General features: G+C 38.6%; 1 protein-coding gene across 3 annotated transcripts in view; it reads right to left on the reverse strand.

The window, feature by feature from the left end:
• Positions 1-24,989, reverse strand: part of IQGAP2 (IQ motif containing GTPase activating protein 2) — a 266,105-nt gene that overhangs the window by 9,913 nt on the left and 231,203 nt on the right. For all 3 annotated transcript variants that reach the window (XM_081053199.1, XM_081053197.1, XM_081053198.1), the window contains 9 exons: positions 23,396-23,620; positions 21,705-21,845; positions 21,269-21,353; positions 20,611-20,843; positions 18,435-18,567; positions 13,409-13,511; positions 12,708-12,849; positions 2,800-2,887; positions 675-887 (listed from right to left, as the gene is read on the reverse strand). In XM_081053199.1, coding sequence (XP_080909325.1) covers positions 675-887; positions 2,800-2,887; positions 12,708-12,849; positions 13,409-13,511; positions 18,435-18,567; positions 20,611-20,843; positions 21,269-21,353; positions 21,705-21,845; positions 23,396-23,620 — 1,363 coding nt within the window. The remainder of the gene's footprint in view (positions 1-674; positions 888-2,799; positions 2,888-12,707; positions 12,850-13,408; positions 13,512-18,434; positions 18,568-20,610; positions 20,844-21,268; positions 21,354-21,704; positions 21,846-23,395; positions 23,621-24,989) is intronic.

Consider the following 24,989-nt stretch of genomic DNA (forward strand, 5'->3'; position numbering starts at 1 on the left):
CTCCCAGAAGTTAGACAATTTTTTTTCTGATCACTTAAATGCCCTTAACTTCCAGATCCATTTTAATTAGCATGTTTGGATAAAAACAATGAAATGTCTGTGGAACCCAAACATCCCTTGAAACCAAATACTTCCTTATCCTTGGCAAACAGATCTCAGCCAGTTCCTGTGATGTTTCCTTGCACTAATTTGAGATCCTTTTCTCAGGAAGTTTCTGAACTGTCAAAATATGGGATGAGAAAACAGAAACTAACGTATGAGTCAAAACTGCATTTACGCTAAATCGCTTAGAGGCAAACTCTCCAGTGACAAAGTTACCATCTCAGCAAGAGGCCCTAAGGACAACTGGGCATTACAACTAACAACTCAAGAAAGAACTCTTCTAAAAATGTCATTTTAAAAAGCAGTAGGTATTTCTTAAAGGCATAGATGAAACTTGTCTATTGCATTTCCTGATAATTTATTTCTGGTGTGTGTCAACTCTTCTAATGACTCGGAGAGTTGTGATTATTCTCTGTTAAAAGTCATCAACTGCTCTGAAACCTTTACAAGTGTGTAGTATGGACCATGGCATATACAACTATGACTCCCTCAGGTCACCTCAGGTTGCCCTGCAGGTAACCAATGATTAACAAATGTCTGCTAAGTAAAGAAAAAATACTGTTTCCAAAAACCTTGGCAATCTCATTGAGAATGTCTTGGTATTTATTTTTGGATGACACGAGTCCCGTCTGTTCCAATGTCCGCAGATTCCTCTGGATTTTCCTCTTCTTCTGCTCAAGGGGAAGCTGTGCATCTTCCACCACAGATTGGCTATGCTTCATTTCTTCTGGAGTCTTGGAATCTTGAATTGCCCGGCTCACCATGTCTGTGGCATGATCTGTTTCCTGAAAAAGGAATATCAAGATGTTGCTTTTCCTCTGATTCCCTTAATCTCGCAGATTTAGAACCTGCACAAGGCAAGTTAATGTCAAAAATGAGAGAAGTCCTCAAACCAAAGTCCAAAGTCCAGACTGTATTCTTCACGGGTTTCAAAGTTGATCTTTTCGAAGGAATTACTTCACATTTTTGACAAACATGGGAGTGGTGGAAGGCCTAATTTGGGCAAAATTCTAATGGCTATTTTATTGCTAAGGTAACAAATCACTTTAGTAATGAACATAGTACAGTGGATAACTAATATTTTCTAATTCCCTGGATGGAAGGATTTCAATTCCTGGATAGTCCCATTGAGGAAACTAAAACTAGATTATCCATTAAAACTTGGCAGTGACAACCCTGAACATCCAGAACCCAACTAAACTCTCACACATCAGCCAAAAATGAAGCTTCAAATCTGAAGATTCATAAGCCCAGACCACAGAGACCTTTGTTCTGATAAAGGAATCAGTCTCAAACTACCATCTCTGAGAAACCTGCAGGGTTTCTTTGAACCAAAGGGAATAAGAGTATTCTAGCACATAATAAGTTCCCAAATAAATGATGAGTAAAGGAATGAATACAATTTGGATAGTTTGTTCAAAAGAACAGTAATAAAGAGACACTGGTGATCTTCCCACTTCATGGTACTAGACAATTGACTGACACATAAAGTCTAAGGTACAAATGTTATCTGACACATGATGGACAGACAGGTCAATGTCATGGACACAGGAACAGTTTACCCGCTCAGCAGTAAACAACAATAGTACTAGCAGCAGCCGCCAACGTTATTGAGTACTTAATATGTGCCAGGTATTACTCTATCCTCTTAACATAGTTTAACTCATTTATTTCTGTCTGTAAATTGGGTACCATTATTATCATTCCCATTTTATAGTTGAGGAAACTAAGGCACAGAAATATTTCTAAGTGCCTAGCCTTGCATAACTAGGAGGTGCAGAGCTACACTTGATCTCGGAAGTCAGTGTTCTTAGCGACTATGCTACATTTGGGGAAAAATAAAATCAAATATCAATAAGGACTAAAATTCTCATCCTTAATTAGTAAAATATTCTACCTACCTTGTTTAAAAAATATTCACACATTAATAAATATCAAATAACTTGGTTTTATTTTATGTTTTTTAAATGGAAAACTAGGACGGAATGATTTCTTGGCAACCAATTAAATTAAGAATGATTCGGGAAAATTATGTGTACCTCTGCTAAGAAGTAACTGATTAGATAATTTTGTTAACTTTAAGAAGTGGCAATTATTGATACTAACGGAATAACACTGAAATTAATTCAGAACGAACTAAACAATGATGCAATTTAAAAGATGTTGATAAAAAGTTTAATGCAAGATTGTTATGAAACTTTAGTTTGTTACACCAGGAGAGTTGTGCTGACCCAACAGACTCAAGACAGTCGCTTCTGAAGCATTTAGAAAACAGTTTTAATGGGAGACACTTGTTCGTTTCCTCAAGTTAGGAAATACGTAAAACATGAAAGGTATTTTTCTGCATCCTCTTGACCAGAACTGTCTCTTAACTGACTTATCTACCCATCCTCTGACTGATAAAGTTTGTGATGAATATTCAGAGGCTTTGAAAAACCCAGAACTACCTTCCTAGTCTAGGATAAAACTACATTCAGCATAAGGTTGGTGCTGCATTTTCTATTTCATTTCCATTGATACTCCATATGGATTTTATATATGGAGAACTCAGTTGGCCAGAGTAGAAGATAAAATTCCTTACTTTCAAATGATATTTGATATCGTTTCTCTGAGATAAGAGTAAACATTTGGCATGAAGATTGATAAAGTCAACTCATATCTATGGTACTTATTATTTTACATTCAAAGACCAATTACCTGTTGTGTAGTTGCGGGTGTCTCTAAGATTTCTGTCAGTGTGTTCCCTGGTTGGTTCCGGATCACATCGATTATCAGCTTTTTGGTCCTTACAAAACAGAGAAAGAAGAGACAGACTTTCAGACAGCAGTCCTGACGTACAACAGTCTGCTTCTCCTGAGGGAGTGCACAAACACATACAAAAATGAAGCTTCAAAGATAATCCCTTAAAATAAAACAGTCTTGCAGAAATTTACCGCATCTGTGCGAAGGCTCCTAAAAGTTTGTGAATGCTTGATAATTGAAGTCTGGGTTTTATAAGCTTGATGTGGTAGGATTATATTGTCAGTAACACGGGCACAAGTATGCCATAAGGCTCCTTATCTAAATACTTTTTCTTCTTTTTAGACAGACTACTTTTTGATGAGCAGGAGGGACAAGTACTGCCCATTTGACCTGCTACTGTAGAGGGTACAAGAATGATATCTAATAATCCCCCTTTCCTGACTTTAACATTTAAACTTCTGATCCGGTTTAATACATCATAAGACTTTAGGATCCAAACCAACTGTTAGCTTTCCTGCTCTGAGAAAGTTCTGAAACAGTTGGAAGGCGAGTACAAGTAGAACTCCCGGGTGAACTGTGGAGCTTTGGTGGCTGGCCGACACGGCAGCTAGGAGGATGGGTGTCTAAGGACCTCGCATGTGGCAGAGGAACTAACAGATTGTTTTGGGTCTCTGACATCAGGTGTGAGAGAATAGAAGAGCAGCTCAGTAAAAAGTTACGAGCTGGGAAACTCCTCTGGAAGTGCTAAAACCATGTGTTTTTCCCTACATGGTTTTTTTTTTTAAATTTAAATTAGTTTCATGTGTACAAAACTATGTAATAGTTAGACATTTATTATTTATATCCTATATGTTCTTTATGGTAATCAGCCACCCCCTTCCTAATTAAAGATCAGGTTATATAATTATTTAAAAGATTTTAACATAAAAGACAAAGAGTCAAGTTTGTTCACTTTTACATAAGTAGGAACAGTATTATTGACGATAGCTTTCCTTCTGAGAAAAAGGAAACAGAAGTTGCCTTAGTTATAAACATGTCTATTCACTGTCCGAAGTTTCACTTTTATTATAGTTCTGTTGTTGTATTTAACCCCAGTTCTTGCAAAGGCATTACAAGGTATCACTGGATGATGAATTTCTTCCTCAGCTACAGCAGGAAATGTTTGTTCAGTATGAAAATTGGAAAATGAAAACAATACATTGCTCCCAAATGACAGAAGGAACCCTCCAAGTTAATTCCCAAAACATCATTTTTGAAAATAGGATAAAATTCAACAAACCATCTGTAAACATTTTTCTCACTTATTTATTGCAAGTCTGTATGAGAAGAATGATCACAACTATTTCCTCTGGCTCATGACCCTTCACTGCTGGGGATTTACGGGCTGTCTGGGAATGCACAGATAAATACTCCCAGGAGTCAAAGGTGCGCACCCAGCTAATTATAGCCGAGTAGGAGATGGCACTCTTCCTAAGGGGGCTGTGGCTTACAGAGCCAAGTATCGTTTCCTCCCCACACAACTCCTTCCTCCAATTATCATTATAAATATATTTAAACAGGAACATCGAGTTAAAAATAAAAGCTTTAGATGATTTTAAAAAATGTAAACACGGTGACTATTTCTTATTTGAATAATATTCTAGGAACTACTTATGATAGTGTTCTAAGAAAGTCCCAGCTCATCTCTTTAGAGAAGCTATCTGATGACCAAAGTGACTTGGGTTACTAAAGCATGCCCTGCCAGGGACAAAAAACGCTTATTTGTTCGGGAGTTGCTGGAGAATAAACTGCCCATACATCCTCTTTCCTTGGATTTCTACTTTATGTCAGGCCGGTGGAACCCACTGCCAAAGTTCTATCCCAGACATCCTGCGGATGGAACTATCCAGTTTCAGGACAGGGAACTCACTGCCTCCCCCTGCAGCATGCTTACTGGTTAAGAACATTGGCATCTGAGGTCCAACTGGGACTCCTGTTGCTTACTGGTTGGGTGGACTTGGGTAAATGAAATAATCCCTATAGGTTTTCCTATTTACATATATAATGGGCATCTCTGAGGACGGATGTAAGGACTGAATGAAAAGGTGCATGCCAAGCCTTTCACTAGCGTCTGACATGTGGTTAAGCACTCACATGTGCACTGAAGCTGTGCTGCCCCAGATGGCAGCCACTGGCCACAGGTGGCCCCTGAGCCCTTGAATCATGACTAGTCCAAAGTGACCTATGCTGGAAGTGTCAGACACACACTGCATGTTGAAAGCTTAGTATGAAAAAAACATGTACAATATCTAATTAATAATTTTTTACACTAATTACATACTGAAATGATAACATTTTGGATATATTGGGCTAAATAAAACATAATTAACTGTACCTTTTTTTAAAAAATGGGGCTTCTAGAAAATGTTAAATCACTTGTGTGGCTCACATTACATTTTCTTTGGCGAGGGCACCATTGGAACATTCCATTCCTAAATGGGAGACTCACTCCTGAGAGGTGTGCCTTCCAGTGATGTCCACTCACTGGGCCTGGTTAGTCACAGGACTTCAGCACTAGGGGGACCTTTGGGAAATAGTCCAATCATACCTGATTTTACAAACGAGGCCACTAAGACCTAAGGGCGGCAGGCGGGGTCTCTGATCCCGCTCCCCATATAAGAACGCAGGACATGGTGAGGCCAAAAAGGAACACCCACGGAGCCATAGCTAGGGGAGTCATACCACTGTATTCTAGCTGGTGGCTGGGTTGGAGACACAGGAAACAGGAGCCACACGATCCGCAACCCTCACTCTACTGCTGGCTAGCTCAGCCACTATCTTCTTGCTAGCTCCCAGTTGCTGCTGGTGTAGCCACGGCAGTTATATTAGTGGCCAATGGCTCACTGGTTACAGCTGACTGCCAACTAGCCACAGCTGATGGCCAGCCAATCACAGTTGATGGCCATTTACTACCTGAGCCAGCACCTTTCCACGTGAGGCCGAGAGCCTGGAAACTGCACTCCTGGCTCTGTCCCCACGGAAGTTCAATAGTTACACCAAGGTCACACTCTACTTTCTAGAGGCACAGAAAACAAGTTGAATGCCCTTTTCACATCATCAGCCCTCGTAACCTGCAGGGATACCAGAACTGTTCCCCATCTCCTCTTCCACCACCTTTCTGTTTTCCAACTGAAACCCCTCAGTTCCTGAAGCCTCTTCACAATAAGATTTAAAGAGAGTCCATAGTCCTGCTCACATTTGTTTGCCAGTGACCTTAAGACGTCCCCCTCCCCACCCCAATGCAGACAGAATATTCTATATGTGGCCTGACCAGCATAAATACTGATTAGAGTATTGACCCCATGACTGTTCAAACCACATGTAAGACAGGCTGATAAAAATAAGGACTCTGCTGCCCTAACTGAACGGAGGTATCTCTAACTCTGAGGAAGAATTAAGGAAAAAAAAAAAAAAAGAGAAATGCACCAGGGAGCTTATTCATCATAGCTGTGCTCAAATCCCACTGTCAGTAAATGATACCACATGGTGCTTGTAAACAGCTATGGCCCCCTTAGTTTTGGCCATTCCACTCATATGGCATCTGTTACTACACTCTGACCAGTAGTAGCATTCCTGAGGAATCCCCCTCGCACCCCCCACCGCCATCATCTGCTTTACAGTGTGTGTACTCAAAGTTGAAAAGAAATTTGTGTACATGGGAGCTAAAGAATATTTCCAGTTGTTTAAAATTCTAATAACATGCTTATATATTTTTATCACTTTACCTCAAATATCACCTTAGCCATTTAGTTCTCATGCCAGTTTGGGCCATAAGCAAGGACATCTCTCAGTTGAGATGATGGATGCCTAAACTGAATCATGTGATAGGAAAAAATTCTTAAGAGATGACAGCTTAAGCACTCAGGCAGCTAAGTGTGATTAAAAACCACAAATATTGCCTTCTACTTAAACACACATACTTTTGTAGAAAAACAGGCTTAATAAAGGTCATAAGGATCACATATTTTAAGTTGAACCATACGTTACAGTAAGATTTACAATTATATAGTTCTTTCTAATTCTTTCTAATTCATAAGGTGTTAATATATGACTTCATTTGCTCATCATAGCCCTTCCTCCTCCCACTGCCTCTCTTCTCTTCTCCATTGATGGACGAGAAAACTGGTTACATGACTTACTCTGACTCCTATGGCTAATAAGTGACAGATTGAGGCTGTGATCCCAGGTCTTCCGAGGACTCTTCAACCAGGCTGTTTCCCCCCTTTATTAAATTTATTGGGGTGACATTGGTTAGTAAAATTATGTAGGTTTTCAAGCATACATTTCTATAATACATCATCTATATATTGCAGTATGTGTTCACCACCCAGAATCAGTTCAACCAGGCCTTTTCTGCTTCTTCTTTTAATATCACCATGCTTGGTAGTATTGGCAAAATGGCAATCACCCAAACTGAAGCTTCCTGTTCCACAGACATACTCATACAGAAGGGAAACAGAAATACAATGTTTCTTCCTGCTCCAATATGTGCCTTGAGGTCCCTCACATCTATCAGTCATTCCTTCTCTTTGGCCTAGATAGATGCCCCAGCATCAGTTATATGCACTAACGGCTCGACTACCATGTTTCCCGAAAATAAGACCTAACTGGAAAAGACGCCCTAGCCATGTCATCATTTTTCAGGATGACATCCTCTGAATATAACCCCTAATGCGTCTTTTGGAGCAAAAATTAATATAAGACCCAGTCTTATTTTCGGGGAAACACAGTATCATTCTCATTATTTATTCTAAGATTCTTAAGAGTACAAGGAGCAATGACCTTGCCCTCCATGAGTTGCAAAGCCTGGTGATCAAGAGTGTAGGCCACGGAAGATTTATGATCCTCTAAGTTTGAATCTATGCCCCATTTACTAGCTACGCTTCCCAGAAAAGGGCTGTGGTCTGTTTTGTGCCTGGTTTCCTCATATGTAAAATACTGGTAATAACGTCTACCTTCTGAGAGTATTAGATGACATAAATGCTATTCTCTGTATCTATTGGACAGTCCCTGGCACATGGTAAGCACTGGATGTTTCCTATCATTATCATATCCATATTCATCTAATTAGTAATAATTATGAAATTAGCATGGAATTAAATTTACAAGCATAAGGATTAACAATGCCTCAAATTTTGCTACTGTGGGGACCCCTATGAAGATGAGATACTCATCACTGGGGAGCTATTGATTCTGTAATTAATCATGGGGGCATTTCTGAAAGTTGATAACACAACCCCTTTAATAAGGAAGCAAAATAGTTCTTTGATAGAGAAAAGCCAGGTATTTTCATGTCCCAACAACTCTGCATTCCATGATTATCCACTTCACAGTAACTTCTGAAAGGCATCATCTGAGTTAGTTTAGTTAAATTTGGTTCTCTAATGAAGGGTCTCAAAAGCTGTATTGTATGTTTGCGTTAGGTATTTGGTTTATTAGCTTGGAAGAAGGTCATCCCCTTAAGTCAGTATTTCAAAGTGTGTATTAATGGAATATCAATGGTACATGGCATGAATTTAAAGCATGTTAGATACTAGTTATTTGCTTCTCATAATTTTAGTCTTTAATTTCCTCACTTCAAAGATAAAGACTCAGACTAAATGGTCTCCCAAGCTCCCTGTCAATGACACATTTTATAATTTTGTTAGTAGCAAGATTTTTAAATGTATACTTGAAGTATAAGGTATTTGGAAGTTAAATCTTGCCTAACATCTGGAGCTAACTCTACTGAATCTTTTGGGCAATACCGAAATTCCACTTTCCGGGAAGGCTATTTGGTAAATCTTCATTTCAAATTGTTATTCACGGGGCCGGCCCGGTGGCTCAGGAGGTTAGGGCTCCATGCTCCTAACTCCGAAGGTTGCCAGTTCGATTCCCACATGGGCCAGTGGGCTCTCAACCACAAGGTTGCTGGTTTGACTCCTCGAGTCCCGCAAGGGATGGTGGGCTGTGCTCCCTGCAACTAGCAATGGCAACTAGCAACGGCAACTAGCAATGGCAACTGGACCTGGAACTGAGCTGTGCCCTCCATAACTAAGACTGAAAGGACAACTTGAAGCTGAACATCACCCTCCACAACTAAGACTGAAAGGACAACAACTTGACTTGGAAAAAATTCCTGGAAGTACACACTGTTCCCCAATAAAGTCCTGTTCCCCTTTCCCAATAAAATTTAAAAAAAAAAAAAATTGTTATTCACATTGATTACTGGGCTACTTAGTAAAGGACTCTGCCAATAGCAGGACCTTGAAGTATACCCACCAGAAGGCTTTCTGGAGCTCAGAGGTCTAGGAAAGCAGTGAATTATCAGGCACTAGACCAACAGCCTTTTTTGTATAAATGGAAAAGTTCATCCTACAATTCGCATGGAATTGCAGGGAACCCCAAGTAGCCAAAAGAATATTGAAAATGAACAAGTTGGAAGACTCAAAATTCATTACAAAACTATGGTGATCACTGCATTATGCTATTAGCACAAGGACAGACATACAACCCGTAGAATAGAGTTGAGAATCTAGAAAGCCATACATGTATGATCAATTGGCTTTTGACAAGGTGCCTAGACCAGTGGAAAAAAAATAGTCTCTTTAAGAAATGACGGTGCAATAACTAGATATCCACATGCAAAAGAGGACGAAGTTGGACCCCTACCTTATACCATATACAAAAATTAACTCAAAAGTGATCATAGACCTACACGTAAAAGCTAAAACTATAGAACTCTGAGAAGAAAACAGAGAAGTAAATCTTCATGACCTTTGATTGGCAATGAATTCTCATATATGACACCGAAAGTATAAGCAACAATAAGAAATAGATAAACAGGACTTCATCAGGTTAAAAAAAACTTTGGGGCAGAAAAGGACATTACCAAGAAACTAAAAAGATGACCCACAGAAGGGGTAAAAATATTTGCAAATCATATATCTGATAGGGGTTTACTATTCAGAATATATGAAAAACTTACAACTCTGCAACAAAAAGACAAACAATCCAATTAAAAAATGGGCAAAGGACTTGAATTGACCTTTCTATAAAGAACATACATAAATGGCTGACAAGCACATAGGAAGATGTTCAGCATTATTAATCGCTAGCCTAATGCAAATCAAAACCACAAAGAGATACTACTCTTCATATCTACTAGGATGGCTATAAGGAAAAACAAAACAAATGTTGGTGAAGATGTGAAAAAATTGAAACTCTCATACTTTGTGGGTGAGAATATAAAGTGGTGCTGCCACTGTGGAAAAAAGTTTGGCAGTTCCTCAAAACAGCTAAACATAGAATTACCATATGACCCAGCAATTCCACTCCTAGGTATATACCCAAAAGAACTTGAAATAGGTGTTCAAATAAAAACTTGTACAAATGTTCATAGTGTTAGTCAAATATTCACATTAGTCAAAACATGGAAACAACCCAAATAGACATGATAAATGTGGAATACCCGTATAATGGAATATTATTCAGCCAAAAATATTATGCTGAGTAAAAGCCAGACGCAAAAGGCCACATATTGTATATGAAAGTCCATTTATATGAAATTTCCAGAATAGGCAAATACATACAGAAAGCAGGTTAGTGGCTCCCAGGGACTGGGGAGCAGGGGCTGGAAAGATGACCCAAAGATATTGGGAAGTGACTGCTTAATGGATATGGGGTTTACTTTTGGTGTGATGAACTAGATAGTAATGATGGTTGCACAACATTCTGAATGAACTTTAAAATGCCACTGAATGCTACACTTTAAAAGGTTAAAATGGAAAATTTTAAAAGATAAATTTATGTTGTATTTTACCACAATAAAAAAATAGAACCACTGGCTGGCTTCTCCTTAGTAGGGAGATGAAAGGGGTAGACTGTTTCCAGCACACAGTGGGGAGCTAGGAGAGAGCCATGCAAGGGTTGGGACAAGTAGAACAATGCCCAGGTTTCCCTGGATAAGACACATCACTGCCCAATGCGACTGACTTTTTTTTTTTTTAACTTTTATTTACTTTTTTAATTGTGTTTTTCCAGGACCCACCAGCTCCAAGTCAAGTAGTTGTTTCAATCTAGTCGTAGAGGGTGCAGCTCACAGTGGCCCATGTGGGGATCGAACTGGCAACCTTGTTGTTAAGAGCACCGTGCTCTAACCAACTGAGCTAACTGGCCACCCCACGCCTGACTTTCATGGTTTTGCTTTAAAAATGTGAATTCCAAAGGTTTGCAGAACCATGGAGACTCACATTCAGAAATAAGCACAAATGTATATGACATTCAAATTATTTGATATTTTAGACTACCCCAATTATGATTTCCATTCATCAATGCAGACATGTGAGTTGACCGCATTTAGAAAATGATGTTCCAAGAACAGACAAAAACAATTATGGAGACATTTTCTCTCATTACTCCCAAGGACAAAGCTTATGAGATCATAGGATACTTGATCTAATTTAATTTGCATGTCGGAACTACACAGTCTATATTTCCAGTTACCTTTATAATTGGTACTTGCTCAGAGGAATGCAGGGAGTGGACTGCACAGTTTTCGCCCTTTGCTCTGTTGCCCGGTCCTGAGTCCTCGCTCTGCAAATTCAATCTGACTAGGTAATCAGTAGTCTAAAAGAACTGCCCTCGACCTTTCTGAGGCCAAGGTTGTGTGCAAGTCCTGCAGGTGTCCATTGTTATATTTTAGGTCACTGGAAAGCAGGGACCATTGCTGCTGTCTCTCCAGCATCAAGCCCAGTGCCATGGACACAGAGTAGGTACTCAAATATTTGCTACATGAATGAATGAAGCCTTAGATACTCTGAGGACAAAATAAATAAGCCTAATGGAAGCAGCACATGTCACAACATAGCACAATGAGTAAGCTTTTTTTTTTTTTTTTTGGCTTTTTCATGAGTGACTGAGTATCTGGAAAAAAAAATCAACTGGAAATGAGTCTGTCTGAAGCACGTCAGTGGCAGAAACAAAATGTTCTTGTCACAAAGGAAAATAACCTCAGAATTCAGGACGTGTAGCTTGGAAGTGATATGTGAAGTATTATTTAAATACACATTCATTCCCTTTGTCTCCAGTTCCAATTTCCATTCTCCATCTCATCCCAATCCACAACTGTTCTAATGTGCTAATATGCATCCTTGTATTTATAAGTTCTTAAAAACTGTATTGTTTGGTGAGCCAGTGTTGTTGGCATATGGTGTGTTAATTTATGATGTTATCATGGATCTCATTCTTTCTTGCTCTGTGTGTAAAGAATTGGTATGAAATATCCATGTGGCCTTGATAGAAAAAATACTCTATTAATTGAAAATGTGAATGCTTCCTTTGAAATCTTTGGGGGCAGGAAGTAAGGTATAAATAAAGTCAAAGCTGGTAAACATATCCAGGCTTACTTTAATAGGAAAAGAGGTAATAAATCAGATGATAGCATTATGTCTTATCCTAATGTGTGTGCCTTTTATATTACCATTTTATCCCACAAATTAAATTTGGTTCAAATCTTTTGACCACTCTGAAACAGATATTTCCCTGGAGTTAATTCAAGATTTTCACAGGCTGAGTTAATCACTTCATTTCTTAAAGGAATCATAATACAACAGGGAAAATTAAAATATAAGTTAGGCTATATAAACTATTATGATGTTCACTTCCCTCTTAAATTATAAAGGGTCTATTATCCTTTGCTTGGTTAGATATTTGATGGATAAACAGAATGTATTTCAATATTTAGACATTTTAAAATGAATTCTTTAGGGATTTAAGCCTTATTTGAATTTGCACGGTTTATGATGCTTGATTAGAGATACGTGCTCTTTAAGCCCCAAACTTACTTTATCATGAGTCGTTGGCCATCTATAGCTTCACCATCCCTTAAGTCGTACTTGCTTGTCAAGGAAAGGGAAATCTCAGTCTTTGAGAGTTGACTTAGTGTATTTGCCTTGTTAGGATCATTGGGGTCAATGGTTCCTTCCCCTGTAGAAAAAAAACACTGTTATTTTCCCAATTCACTCATTGTGATGGTTCATGAACAATGGAAGATAAAGGTTCTGTGGGAAAGATAAGCTCAGTAGTCGGACAGGAGATCATGGTCTTCATAAAAAAAAACAAAAACATTCCAATATACTTAAAGTGGCTTTTAATATCTTTTATTTAAACATTAAAATAACATGGGGCATAGATATTTAAAATCGGAAAAAATTACTAAAAGAGAGAACTACTGAAATCCTTAGAGAACACAGCAAGAAATTTCTAGTAAGTTTGGCTCTTTTCTTTGTTTATAATATAGGTTGACAAATCCTTTTTTGATGTATCTAGTGCTTACCTTCAAGAATACCAAAGTGTTTCACAATCAAGGACAGTATGAATTACAGAACCTTTAATGTAGGAAGTGGCTACTGTACTTATTATCCTTTAAATAAGCTTAGGTAGTAAATTCCAAAAATATTTTGATCTGGGATAGGAAAACCAACCAACCAACTAACCAAACTACTAAATACAACCCAGAACGTAAGTAGAAGGAACAAGCTCTTACCAAGAAAAGATTCCACATGAGGTACTTCTCCCAGCAATTCCAGCAGTTCATTCAGTAAATCATGTTTTTCAGGTGCAATCGCATCCTGGTGCTCCAACAAGAGCTTTGTATAGAAAGCAACACACAAAGATAAAAGTAAACTCTCAACTGCTACCATATTTACATAGTTCCCTTTCCAGTTTTTCATAATTTTCTCCTGATATTGTTTGAATCTTAAATACAAGTCTGACATTTATTAAAATTAGAGAGCTCAGAGAGACACACAGTTTTTATTTCACCTTAGAGGGAAGTGCCTACTCTTCATCAAGAAATTGTAGCTTTGTGAAAGGTGCTCATAAACCCTCTTTCAGCAAGATCTGCTGGGGGAAGCCTTCTTCCACCTAACCCCAGTGCTCCACTCCACTTTATAGAAAAAAATCAAAGTTGGGGGGAAAGAGTCTAATAGGAGTCAGAAGTCTCTTGGTTAACACTGGTAGACAAGTGGAAGGGCATTTCCATATCTCTTCAGAGAAAAATTGATTACGCAGTAATCAAATACTCCAGCTATTTAAAAAAATCACCACTATTAGCTATTTTAATCTCTCTGGCATTGAAGATCTTTGATGAGTAGGAGTGGCAGAAATGCCTATCTGGTTCCTTGGCCTGAGACCTAGATGTACCAGCTTTCACCACTCCCCAAAAAAGGATCAGAGGTGAGTAACACTGCTCGGGTATTTTGCCAGGTCTTAGAGGAAACATTCTTAACTCCGGAAGAGCAATAGCACTGGATGGTAAAACTGTGAAGGACAACACATTTGTTTTTGTTTGCATTTAAAATTAAAACAATATTTCCAAAGTATGGCACTGGTACCTTTGGTCGATAGGAAATATAATATTAGTTGTTTTGAGTAATTATCTTACAACACTCTGAATCACAATGATCAATGAAACTTCTTCATTTTTCAATCTGTTTTTTTCAAAAAACTTTATGTAGATATAACATACCATCAAATTCACTCATTTAAATGCATGATGTGATTGATTTTTAGCATATTCAAAGAATTGTGCAACCATCACCACTATCTAATCCCAGAACATTTTCATCACTCTAAAAGAAACTCTGTACCCATTAGCAGTCACTCCCCATCACCCATTCCTCCTAGCCCCTGCAATGATTCTCATGCTTTCTGTCTCTATAGATTTAGTTCTAGTCACTTCATATAAATGGAATCATACAATTTGTAGCCTTTTGTACTGGCTTCTTTCATTGAGCATGATGATTTCAAGGTCCATCCATGTTGTAGCATGAATCAGTACTTCATTCTTCTTCATTTCCAAATAGCATTCCATCATACGGAGATATCACACTTTATGTACTCATCTGTTGATGGTCATTTGTTTCCACTTTTTTGGCTATTATGAATAATTATGCTATGAACTTTCATGTACAAGTTTTTGTGTGAACAGACGTTTTCATTTTTCTTGAGTCCATCCATACCAGTAGAATTTCTGCACCATGTTTAACATTTTAGGAATTGCCAAACTGAATCCCAAAGTGGCTGTACCATTTTACATTTTCACCAGCAGTATATGAGAGTTGCAATTATTCCACATCCTTGCCAACATTTGTTATTACCCGGCTTTTTGATTCTAACCATCCCAATGGGAGTGAAGTTGATTTCACTGTGGTTTTGATTTGCATTCTCTGACTACCAATGATGTTGAACATCTTTTCATGTGCTTATCAGCCACTTGTATTCTGGATATCAACTACTTATCATATATATGATTTGCAAATATTTTCTCCCTTTTTGTAGGTTGCCTTTTTACTCTATTCATTGTGTTCACTGATGCACAGTTGTCCATTTTTAAACTGGATTATTTATCTTATCGTTGAATTGTAGGTTTTCTTTGTATATTCTGGATACAAGTCCTTTATCTGATATATCATTTGTAATTATTTTCTCTTATTTCCTTGGTTGTCTTTTCAATTTCTTGATGGCACTGTTTATAGCACAAAAGTTTTTAATTTTGATGAGATCCAATGCATACATTTTTTTTTCTTTTGCTTCTTGTGCATTTGATGTCATAGCTAAGAAACCAGTGCCTAATCTGAAGTCACAAAGATCTACCGTGTTTCCCCAAAAATAAAACCTAGTCGGACCATCAGCTCTAATGCATCTTTTGGAGCAAAAATTAATATAAGACCCAGTCTTATTTTACTATAAGACCAGGTATAATATGATATAATATGATATGATATATAATATAATAAGACTGGATCTTATATTAATTTTTGCTCCAAAAGACGCATTAGAGCTGATGGTCCGACTAGGTCTTATTTTTGGGGAAACACGGTATTATATTTTCTTCTAAGAGTTTCATACTTTTAGTTCTTACATTAGGTCTCTGATCCATGTTGAGTTCATTTTTGTGTAGGGTTGAAGGAAGGGGTTCAACTTCATTCTTGGCACGGGGATTTCTAGTTGCCCCCAGCACCATTTGTTGAAAAGACTATTATTTTCCCTTTGAACATTTCTAGCATTTTGTTGAAAAAACATTGACCATAAATTTGAGGGTTTATTTCTAGATTCTCAGTTTTAGCCTATTGATTGGTATGTCTATCCTTATGCTAGCTTTACACTGCCTTCAGTGTACTTCCTTTTCCATTCTCTTTTAATCTTTAAGATTGGTGGAGAGAGTATCTGTTTAATGCTGAGTTTCCATTAACATTCCTAACACTTGCTAATTGGGTTTTTAAGAAAGGGAGAGAAGGCCTCAAGATACATTGCTCCAAGGAAACAACTATATCCAACTACTCAGTTTTCATTATACTTATTTACTTTTAAAGTTTCTGTTTATTGCAAGGCATGCCAGTTTTTCCAACAAGGCATGCCAGGGGTATTTTGTTTTAAAGCAAAGATATGTACTTTTCTTTTTCTTTTAAGGATGAGTTGATTTAAAGAAAGACATTATATAAGTAATAGAGGTGATGGTCATTTAGACAACAGTGAAATCTGCGTGGATCATACATAGGACACTTTTGGGGGAAGGTAAGTTAGAGACAAGAATAAAATAAGCAAGATGGATACATTTATGATCTTGTCCTCTGCCGAGATTTGGCTGCTGTCCTTGGAAAAGGATGGTCAGTTTGTACCCTTTATTCTGATAACTACAGAACATAAAAATTGTCTGAAAAGGTCTCATTAAAGAGCTTATTTTGAGGTTCTACATATTTGTTGGAGAACAAGGGGCAGGCCACAGACTTGGCACGTCGTGCTACTGCTGTGCTGGTGTCTGCATGTGGACACCTCTTCAGTTGAGTCAGACAGTAAACAGGACAGTCTTTGCAATTACACTACTCCCACGTTATTACAACTGCTTCCACCCTAACACATGAAAGAATTCCAAAGCAGTCACAAGCTATGTTTCCCAGGATTGGATTCTGTTTTCAATTTTTGTTAACAAAAGGAACAGACTATTTCTCCTTAGAGAGTAACAGTCTAAATTAACACAATCACATTTTCTCTGTGCTGTCCTTGGGAAGGAAACTCTCGTAAAAGAGAACTTCCAGCACTTTTCCTGCATGAGGATATTGCCCTTAGCAAATGTGCAGCCAACATGTGGACATTTTCTTTGAAATGGATAACCTACCACAGAAATAGATCAATGGGTCGCTGCTCAAACAGGAATCTGTCCACTTGCTCCTTAGAAAGTTATGTTTATAAACGATGCACTGCTGAATATGTTTTCTTTGTGATTTGGGGTGTTTATCGAGAAAAGAAGTATAGCCTCTTTGTTTAATCCACCAACTTGTGCTTTCTGTTTGTCATTCAGATGTGTCTTTGTTTAGGGTCAATCACAATACTTCTGGAGAGCTTGTTGCAAATGTGAGGAGGTTCCCTGTTTCAACGCTGAAAGAGGACAATTCAAAGTAGATTCACTTTCTTCCAAGCTTATAGTCAAGCTTTAGTTTCTTAGAAGAGCTGAATAATAAACGCTGAAATTTTGAGCAGTCAATGTTGCCATTTGTTATTGTATCTCGTCTGATGGGGCCAGGAGCAGGACCTTTGAGAAGAGTGTATTTGTTTTGCTTTCCTCCTACTTGTGTGTATCATCTGAAGTTGAGTGTGTCCTTAACCAGGGCTTCTTGACCTTTAGTGTGTGTCCGAATCGCCTGAGATCTTGTCAGAATGCAGGTCCTGGGTACATTCTGAACACATCTCCCGGACCTGGCTTGGAGTAGCAAGATCCAAAACTATTCTTGGAAAGGTTCCCTTTGAAGAACCTCGGTTTTTCAGGAAATAAGTTCCAACTGGTTTTTTAATAACAAGCAAAAACCTTCTCCATGCTTAGCCTCCCTTTTTACTTTAAATGATTAAAAAGCCACATAAGGCTTCTCAATGCCAAGCAAATTGCCCTGCCCTCAAAAGGCCCCTAATACATGCTCATGGCTCACGGTGGTGGTGATGTTTGCACGAGGAGCAGATTGAGACATTACGACATTGCACAGACTGAAACTGCCTGCTTCTAAGAAATGGGGGGTTTGTTTTAGAGCAACACAAGTGATTCTTTGTCGGCAGCTATTGTTGGGTGGGGGTGTCTTCTCTTCCTAACCCTGAGCAGCCTGTTTATTTTCTCTCTCTTTATGTCCAAATATTAGAATAAACATTCTCATTTTTCCAGAAAGTTACTGGAAAAGCTGAGAGGATTCCTGAAATGGAGAGAGATAGAGTATGTGGATTCAGGTAGTGTGGCCTCGGTGGGTGGGGAAAATACCAGGGCCTGTCCCTGCTCACGGCTTCCACCACACATTCACAATCTGACTGTCAATGGATTGTGGAAAAAGTAAACTTTCCTTGTTTTTGAGAAGGAATTTTACTAATACATAAGAGTCAGGGAATAAATACTCAAATATTTCTTAGGATTAAGAATATGAGTATTAGCATATGCTTACAGTAAACCCTGTAGAGAGACTAAGCATTTTCAAGAAACAGATGTCTGAACAATGGACCCATTGCTAAGATGCTCTTCCAACCCCACTTACTGAATGTGTGCTGATGATTTCTTCAATTGAAATAAAAATGACTGGTTTGCTGACTGTCACCACATCTGTGTATTTATCCATATTAAACTTTTCTTCTGGCTCAGGGACATCACACGCTTCTTTGAAATATTTCCTAACAACAACAAAAAAGTCTTAAGACAGTCAAATTTGTGAGTTAAACAGCTTCATAAATAGTGAGAAAATCTTGACTGATGGCTAGTTCTTTGTTTTCTCCCCCAAACCTTGGGAGGACTTGTTACAGCATCGTCTAGGCTGGCTCTGAACTGTGGAAGCTGAGTCCAGGTTTCTAGATGCTGGACCCAGCTCCTCAGAAAGGAATGGAGAGAGCAGTAGGGCCCTGCTAGTGACTCAATATAATCAAATTATAGGCATGTTGTTTAAAAAATATGATTTAAAAAATGGACCCTGAAATTTTAAGCAAACATGTCAAGGTTGATGTTCCTCGATCTAAGAATCAAGACTTTCTAGAGAAAACAATCCGAAAAACAATAAAATTGTCTCCTTTAAATGGCACAAGCTCTTGGGCCTTCAGTACCCAGCAACCCTTCAGAGGTTCTGTTAACCAATTTGACAAAAATTCGAGTTAAGCCTACTCCACTTAGTTGATCTAAACAACCTTTGCTGGCTTCTGGGAAGGCTGTTAAGGATAGACACATAAATAAATGTGTACAATGCTCAGTACTCAGACTCTAAGAAGTCTGCCCTTTTTAGCTATAGCAAATTTAGACAGAGAGATCAAGAAAGCCAGCTGTGCTGCGATCACAGCTTCAGTGATCCTTTGCGCCGGTAGAATAGGTATTATATTCTATAAAGCTGTAAATGTTTCAGTTGCCTCAAGTCATCCTTGGCGTATCTAAGGCTTATACACCAGACTTATACACAAAGGCTTAAACACCAGAAATGACCTCTACTTTTCTACCCCAAGGCAGGAGGTTAAATGGCGGGCCGCCATGCTGGGGGGCGGGGGAAGAGCATGTTTCCACGTGACAACTGGTCTTCTGCACTCTTTTGGCTATAATTTTTCATGAGTTGCTGAGATATACAAAGGATAAATATGAGTGGAAGAGAAAACAAATGACTTTAAAGGAGGTGAGGAGAGGCTTTTGGTTTTGTTTCTTTTGAAATGAAAAAGAGTTGGGAACATAGATGGTTGACAGGAATAATGTGAGAAAAAAAGAAGTAAAGGGAAACTGTAATAGCAGATAAGGGCTAACAGGGAAATGTATATTACGTTTTCAGTCAGTGAGAAGACCTAAAATTAGCAGCTTGAGAAATTGCAACTTCCTATAGTAAGAGGATTTGGGGATTTTTTTTTTTCCCACAAGAGGCCATACACGCCAAATAGAGATTCATAATCATGAGCTATCTTTGCCAGTAGATAAAGCACTAATCCAGAGGAAAACCAAGGAATAGGAAATGATCATTTTCCAAGCGAGGAGTGAAAGAGGCCACATTTATGTCACACTTCTATGACCTACTGACTAAATGGCAGACAGGAGAAAAAAATGAATGCCAAGAGAGTTTCAGGTGAGTGAATATTTCTGCAGGACTTACTCGTTTCATGTCCCTGTTGAATGATTAGTGATATGCTTTGGAAATGCATTTGAAGTCAAAAGACTTAGGTCTCACACATATAATTAGGAGCAGTTTGAGACTAGAACACATACAATCCTCAACAAATACAAAAGCTGGGTTTTTCCAACCTTTCAAAACCAAATACCCAGTTTCCTACTATTGTTTGGTGCAGACAAGGCAAGTTTTTCCTGATTGGACAAGTTCTTGAAAACAAAACAAAACCCTCTTCAGTTCAACAAAGCAGAAATTAGCTCTTTTGATTTTTCAATTCTCACTACTATAAGCCTGTAGCATACCAACAAGATTAATATTTCTTTTTGTCGACAGCAGAAACCGTAGATATGGGGACAATTCAATGTAACAGGGGCACTGGGGCCGAGGGTGGCATGGGCAACACCAATAGAAGTAACCCAGCCTGCTCATCCCTCCCTCCTTTTTCTCCACAGTGCTTACTGGTGGAAGAAATGCATGCTGCCGCCTGACGTCCTGTCTCCCACCCCCAATTCCAGCTTTGGGCACAGAACATACTATTTTTCTCCAACATCTTGCAAGTTTCTCCAAAAGTAATGACCCCTCTCACCTGAACTTTTGATACGTCTCTGATAAATAATTGTTCATAGATGAGAGATGCTGATTTTCTCCTTCAAACAGCTTATTGGAGGCTGCATGCTGAAGGATCTTGGCCACTGATCCCAAGTTTCTCCTCTGGTCAGAATTTATCTGACCTCCGGCTGTCATGTCGATGATATCAAAGCCGTCGGGAGCTACAATAGCTGGGTTCATGTACCGATAGTACAGGAGGTTTCCAACAATCTGGAATGATGCAGAAGAAAAGACTATTTTTAAGAGAGATAATTCAAGGGTTTGGGTTTTTTTATAACAGTAAATATTAATTGACATTACCCAAGAAAACAAATTATTTTGTGTTTTGAATTCTAATGAGGAGTTAAATAAGGGTAGTGAATATAATCACATATTACTCATATAGTTAAAAAATTATTTTTTTGGTGAAAAATATGCTATTGCCCTGAAAATGCTCTAATATAAACAATCGCAATAATGTATGACATCTCCACATTAACCTCAGCATAATCAATAATCACGATAGTCATTAGAAATAGAAGACCTGAGCTTATACAAGTCATACCCGGGGAAAAAAATCTTACAAAATGGTGTGTTGGTGATTTTGGCTCATACCCCCAAGAGAAGCTATGGTGAGATTACTCTTGAAAATCTACCTTTAATAGCTCATCTTCTGTTGCGTCGGGAAATTTCTCATGGATCGAATTCTTCAGTACTTTGGCTATATACCTCAATCCATAACTACATGTAAAACAGATGACAAAAAGAAAATAATGGAAAAAGGCTAAGTGAGGAAGAAACACAGCAATTGTTCCAGTCAACTCGAGCCCGGCAGTTTCCTAAAAACTAAACATAAAATGAGATGGTAACGGAATCACAGGACTTCCATGGATGAAAGGAACCGAGTACTGGTTTGCATCGTTCCCTCTGGGGAGAATAGTTAGGAATTTAAAATGCAAATATAAGCAAATGTTCAAAATAGTAAACAAAATATGAGAGAAAAACTCCTACCTTCAGTACCAAGGTCTATTTTACTTATTATTTCAAGAACTTTCAGCAAAGAATGTTAAAGTTGCTACATATACAACTTACGGCAGCAGATCAAGGGAAGAAATGATGGAATTCAGGACTTTGTCGATGACCCTTCTCAGGTTCTCATTGGATGCCTCCAGTTTATTTCTCACTTCTGGGTATGTCAGGGCTTGTTCTGTGGTCACATCATAAGGCAGATTGCTGAAAACACAACAAGGGCTTTTACTTCATGGAGCTTAGGTACGAGCGTTTGTATCCTTGCCAAGTTGATTCAAGCTTTGTATAGTAAACTGGATTTTGCCCACTGACTCCAATGATAAAATGTTAGCTAAGTGAGGGGAGGCATGCCTAGATGGTACCCTCGGCCACCAGTAGAGCACGGGGATTCCAGGCTCTCCCTTTGAGATTACCTGGCAAAATAAGTGGCATACTGAGGTAACAAAGACCCAGTTAACTTTCTCTTTCCCTTAAAAAAAAATTATAAAAAGCAGTATGTTCTTTACAGAAAAAAATTACATATATGCAAACAAGAAAAAAATACCAACTCGTAGGCAACCACTTTTCATATCTTAGTCCATAGTTTTCTGGGTCCTCTATGCATGTGTGTATATGGACCTCACACCCGCATGAGCATAATGTAATTCGTGTACATACACATTCCATGAGGATACTACCTGTGCGTGTAAATGCTTGCACAGTTCTTTTTTTAAACTGCGACTGAAAACTACATCATGAACATTTTTCCATGCCAATAAATATATTTGTATACCATGATTCTAAATAGTTACTTACTACCCCGTTATGTTTCACAAACATTTATTTAACAAATCACCCAAAGCTAAATATTTTGACATTTCCCAACTTTTGCTATTACAAACAGTGTGTGAAAACCACCCATGAAATTCTCTGTGCATATCTTAATGATTTTACAAGGTATCTTTTTGCAGGAAATAAAAAGTTGGGATTGCTTAAATCTACAAACCACCACCTAGAACAAGACAATCGCACCGGGCTTGTTGATGTTCACATGTTAAAGTTATTCACTTAGTAAGTGTAAAAAAGTGTGTATTGTCTGGCGTAGAGAAAGTGTGTTCCATTTCTAGGTCTCGATTTAGAAACACACAAAGAATAACCAAGGGAGAGAATTATAGAAGTTGTGGCCTTGGGGATCAACTGGTACTGAGATGTGACAATATTGTGTATTATCAAGATGAGCAAGAATCGGGGGCAGCTGGATGGCTCCGTTGGTTAGAGTGCAAGCTCTCACCAACAGGGTTGCCAGGTTCGATTCCCACATGGGCTGATGGGCTGCGCCCTCCACAACTAGATTGAAGACAACGAGCTGCTGCTGAGCAGCCAGATGGCTCAGTTGGTTAGAGCACGAGCTCTCAACACCAGGGTTGCCGGTTCAACTCCTGCATGGGATGGTGGGCTGTGCTGCCTACAACTAAAGATTGAAAAATGGCGACTGGACTTGGAGTTGAGCTGCGCCCTGGAGAAACACACTGTTCCCCAATATTCCTCAATAAAATTTATTAAAAACAAACAAACAAACAAACAAAAAAACGGTGAGCTAGAGTCCAAAAATGTGACAGGAATGATATGTTAAAGGGAGGGAACATCTTGGATTGAAAACAGACTTTGTACAGTAATTTTTGTTTTTTTAACACAGAATTTAAGAACATATAAATACACACGTAAAAATGATCATAAAACATGACTGAAAACCAACATCTTCCTGGTTTTGTTACCTGGCTTCTCCAGTCTGCGTTTCCAGTTGGTTCACCCAAGCCTTGTACACATCTACAGGGTTTGTGTTGATGATCAGGGACTTGTCATCGATGATCTCTCTCACGACGGGAGCCAGGAGCTGGCGCAGCGTGTTGTGTCCACGGGCCCCTCTGTTGAAGCTGACGACCATCTTGATGACTGTAGGATTTCCAGTAACGATGTCCTGTACTTGGTCCACCTTTGATCTACAAAAAGCCCAAACCCAAACAAAATGGTTTGTCTCTATGGATAGTTTTAAACAGTATATATTCTCTCTGGCAAGCAAGGGCTTTGTGGGGCTATATTTTCCTCCATGGAAGATCAAAGATAGTGTGATCTAAAAGGAAGCTATCATTGGTAACATGAGTGTTTCTTCCCCCTCCTTTTTTATTCATTAAAATTTTTTTTTTTAATTTATTGGGGTGACAATTGTTAATGAAATTACATAATTTCAGGTGTACAATTCTGTATTACATCATCTATAAATCCCATTGTGTGTTCACCACCCAGACCTGAGTGTTTCTTATTTGAGAAATTTAAGGATTTAAAAATAAGTTCTCAGCCTTAATTTCAATCTAGAAGGCAGGAATGAACTGAAAATGGACCAAGACTAATAATACTGGGTGCCACTGTACAAGTGTTGTGCCCTCTCTAGTTACCAAATTTCAAAAATAACTTTCTTGATTGAATGAACTATCTCCTCTGCTTCAAGTCCCATTCAAATTCTATGCAATGTGGCTTCTCGCTACATCATGTGGGGGAGAGAGGTCTTCTTGACTTCCTTTTGCCAACTCCTGTCTCCCCCCTTTCACCTCTGTGAAACCTCTCACCCTCCTCCTGCTTGACCACTTTTTCTGTTTCCCCTGCTTTTCCTTTAGGGTCTGAGAGGGTCACATTCTCGCCCTTACCTAATTCCATTTGTTTCTTTTGCTGTCTCCTCTTCTCGCATTTTAATTGTTTTCTTTCACTTTCTACATGCTCTCCCCTCAGACCTCATTCACACACACAACTTCAATTACTGTCTCTCTGGAACTGATCTCAATGTCTAATCCCCATCTCCTTCAACAACTGATCTCAATGTTTAATCCCCATCTCTTTCAAGAATTAGTCTTGAATTTCCAGTTTTCAACTGGACATTTTCACCCAGATGTTCTACTTAGTGTGTTAAAAATCCTAAGTATCTTTTTCTTTCTTACCTCCCCATTTTTCTGACCTGTGTCGCCCCAACTCATCCTGTTCACATACAGCCAGTGGATCAATCTTCTAAAAACCTAACGTGGTCATGTCAGTATATCCTTAAAAGCCTTCACAGCTTTCTGGAAAGTAAAAAGCCTCAGCACTTGGGCCTGGCCTCAGGTCTTCCATGATCTGGCCCAAACTACCTTTCCAGCTTCCTTTCCTAGTAGTCACTAATTAAGTCAGATCTTTGTGAAACTAATCTATTTTTCTTGTACCTTGGCCTGTGCTATTTCTATCACCATTGTGCCTTATTTCCCTTTTCCATTTCTTCTTATAAAATTGTAGACATTCTTCAAGGTTTTGGGCCAACTAACTCCTCTTCCTTAAAATCTTTAT

This window comes from Rhinolophus hipposideros (genome assembly GCF_964194185.1).
Source record: "Rhinolophus hipposideros genome assembly, chromosome: 7".
NCBI classification, from domain to species: domain Eukaryota; kingdom Metazoa; phylum Chordata; class Mammalia; order Chiroptera; family Rhinolophidae; genus Rhinolophus; species Rhinolophus hipposideros.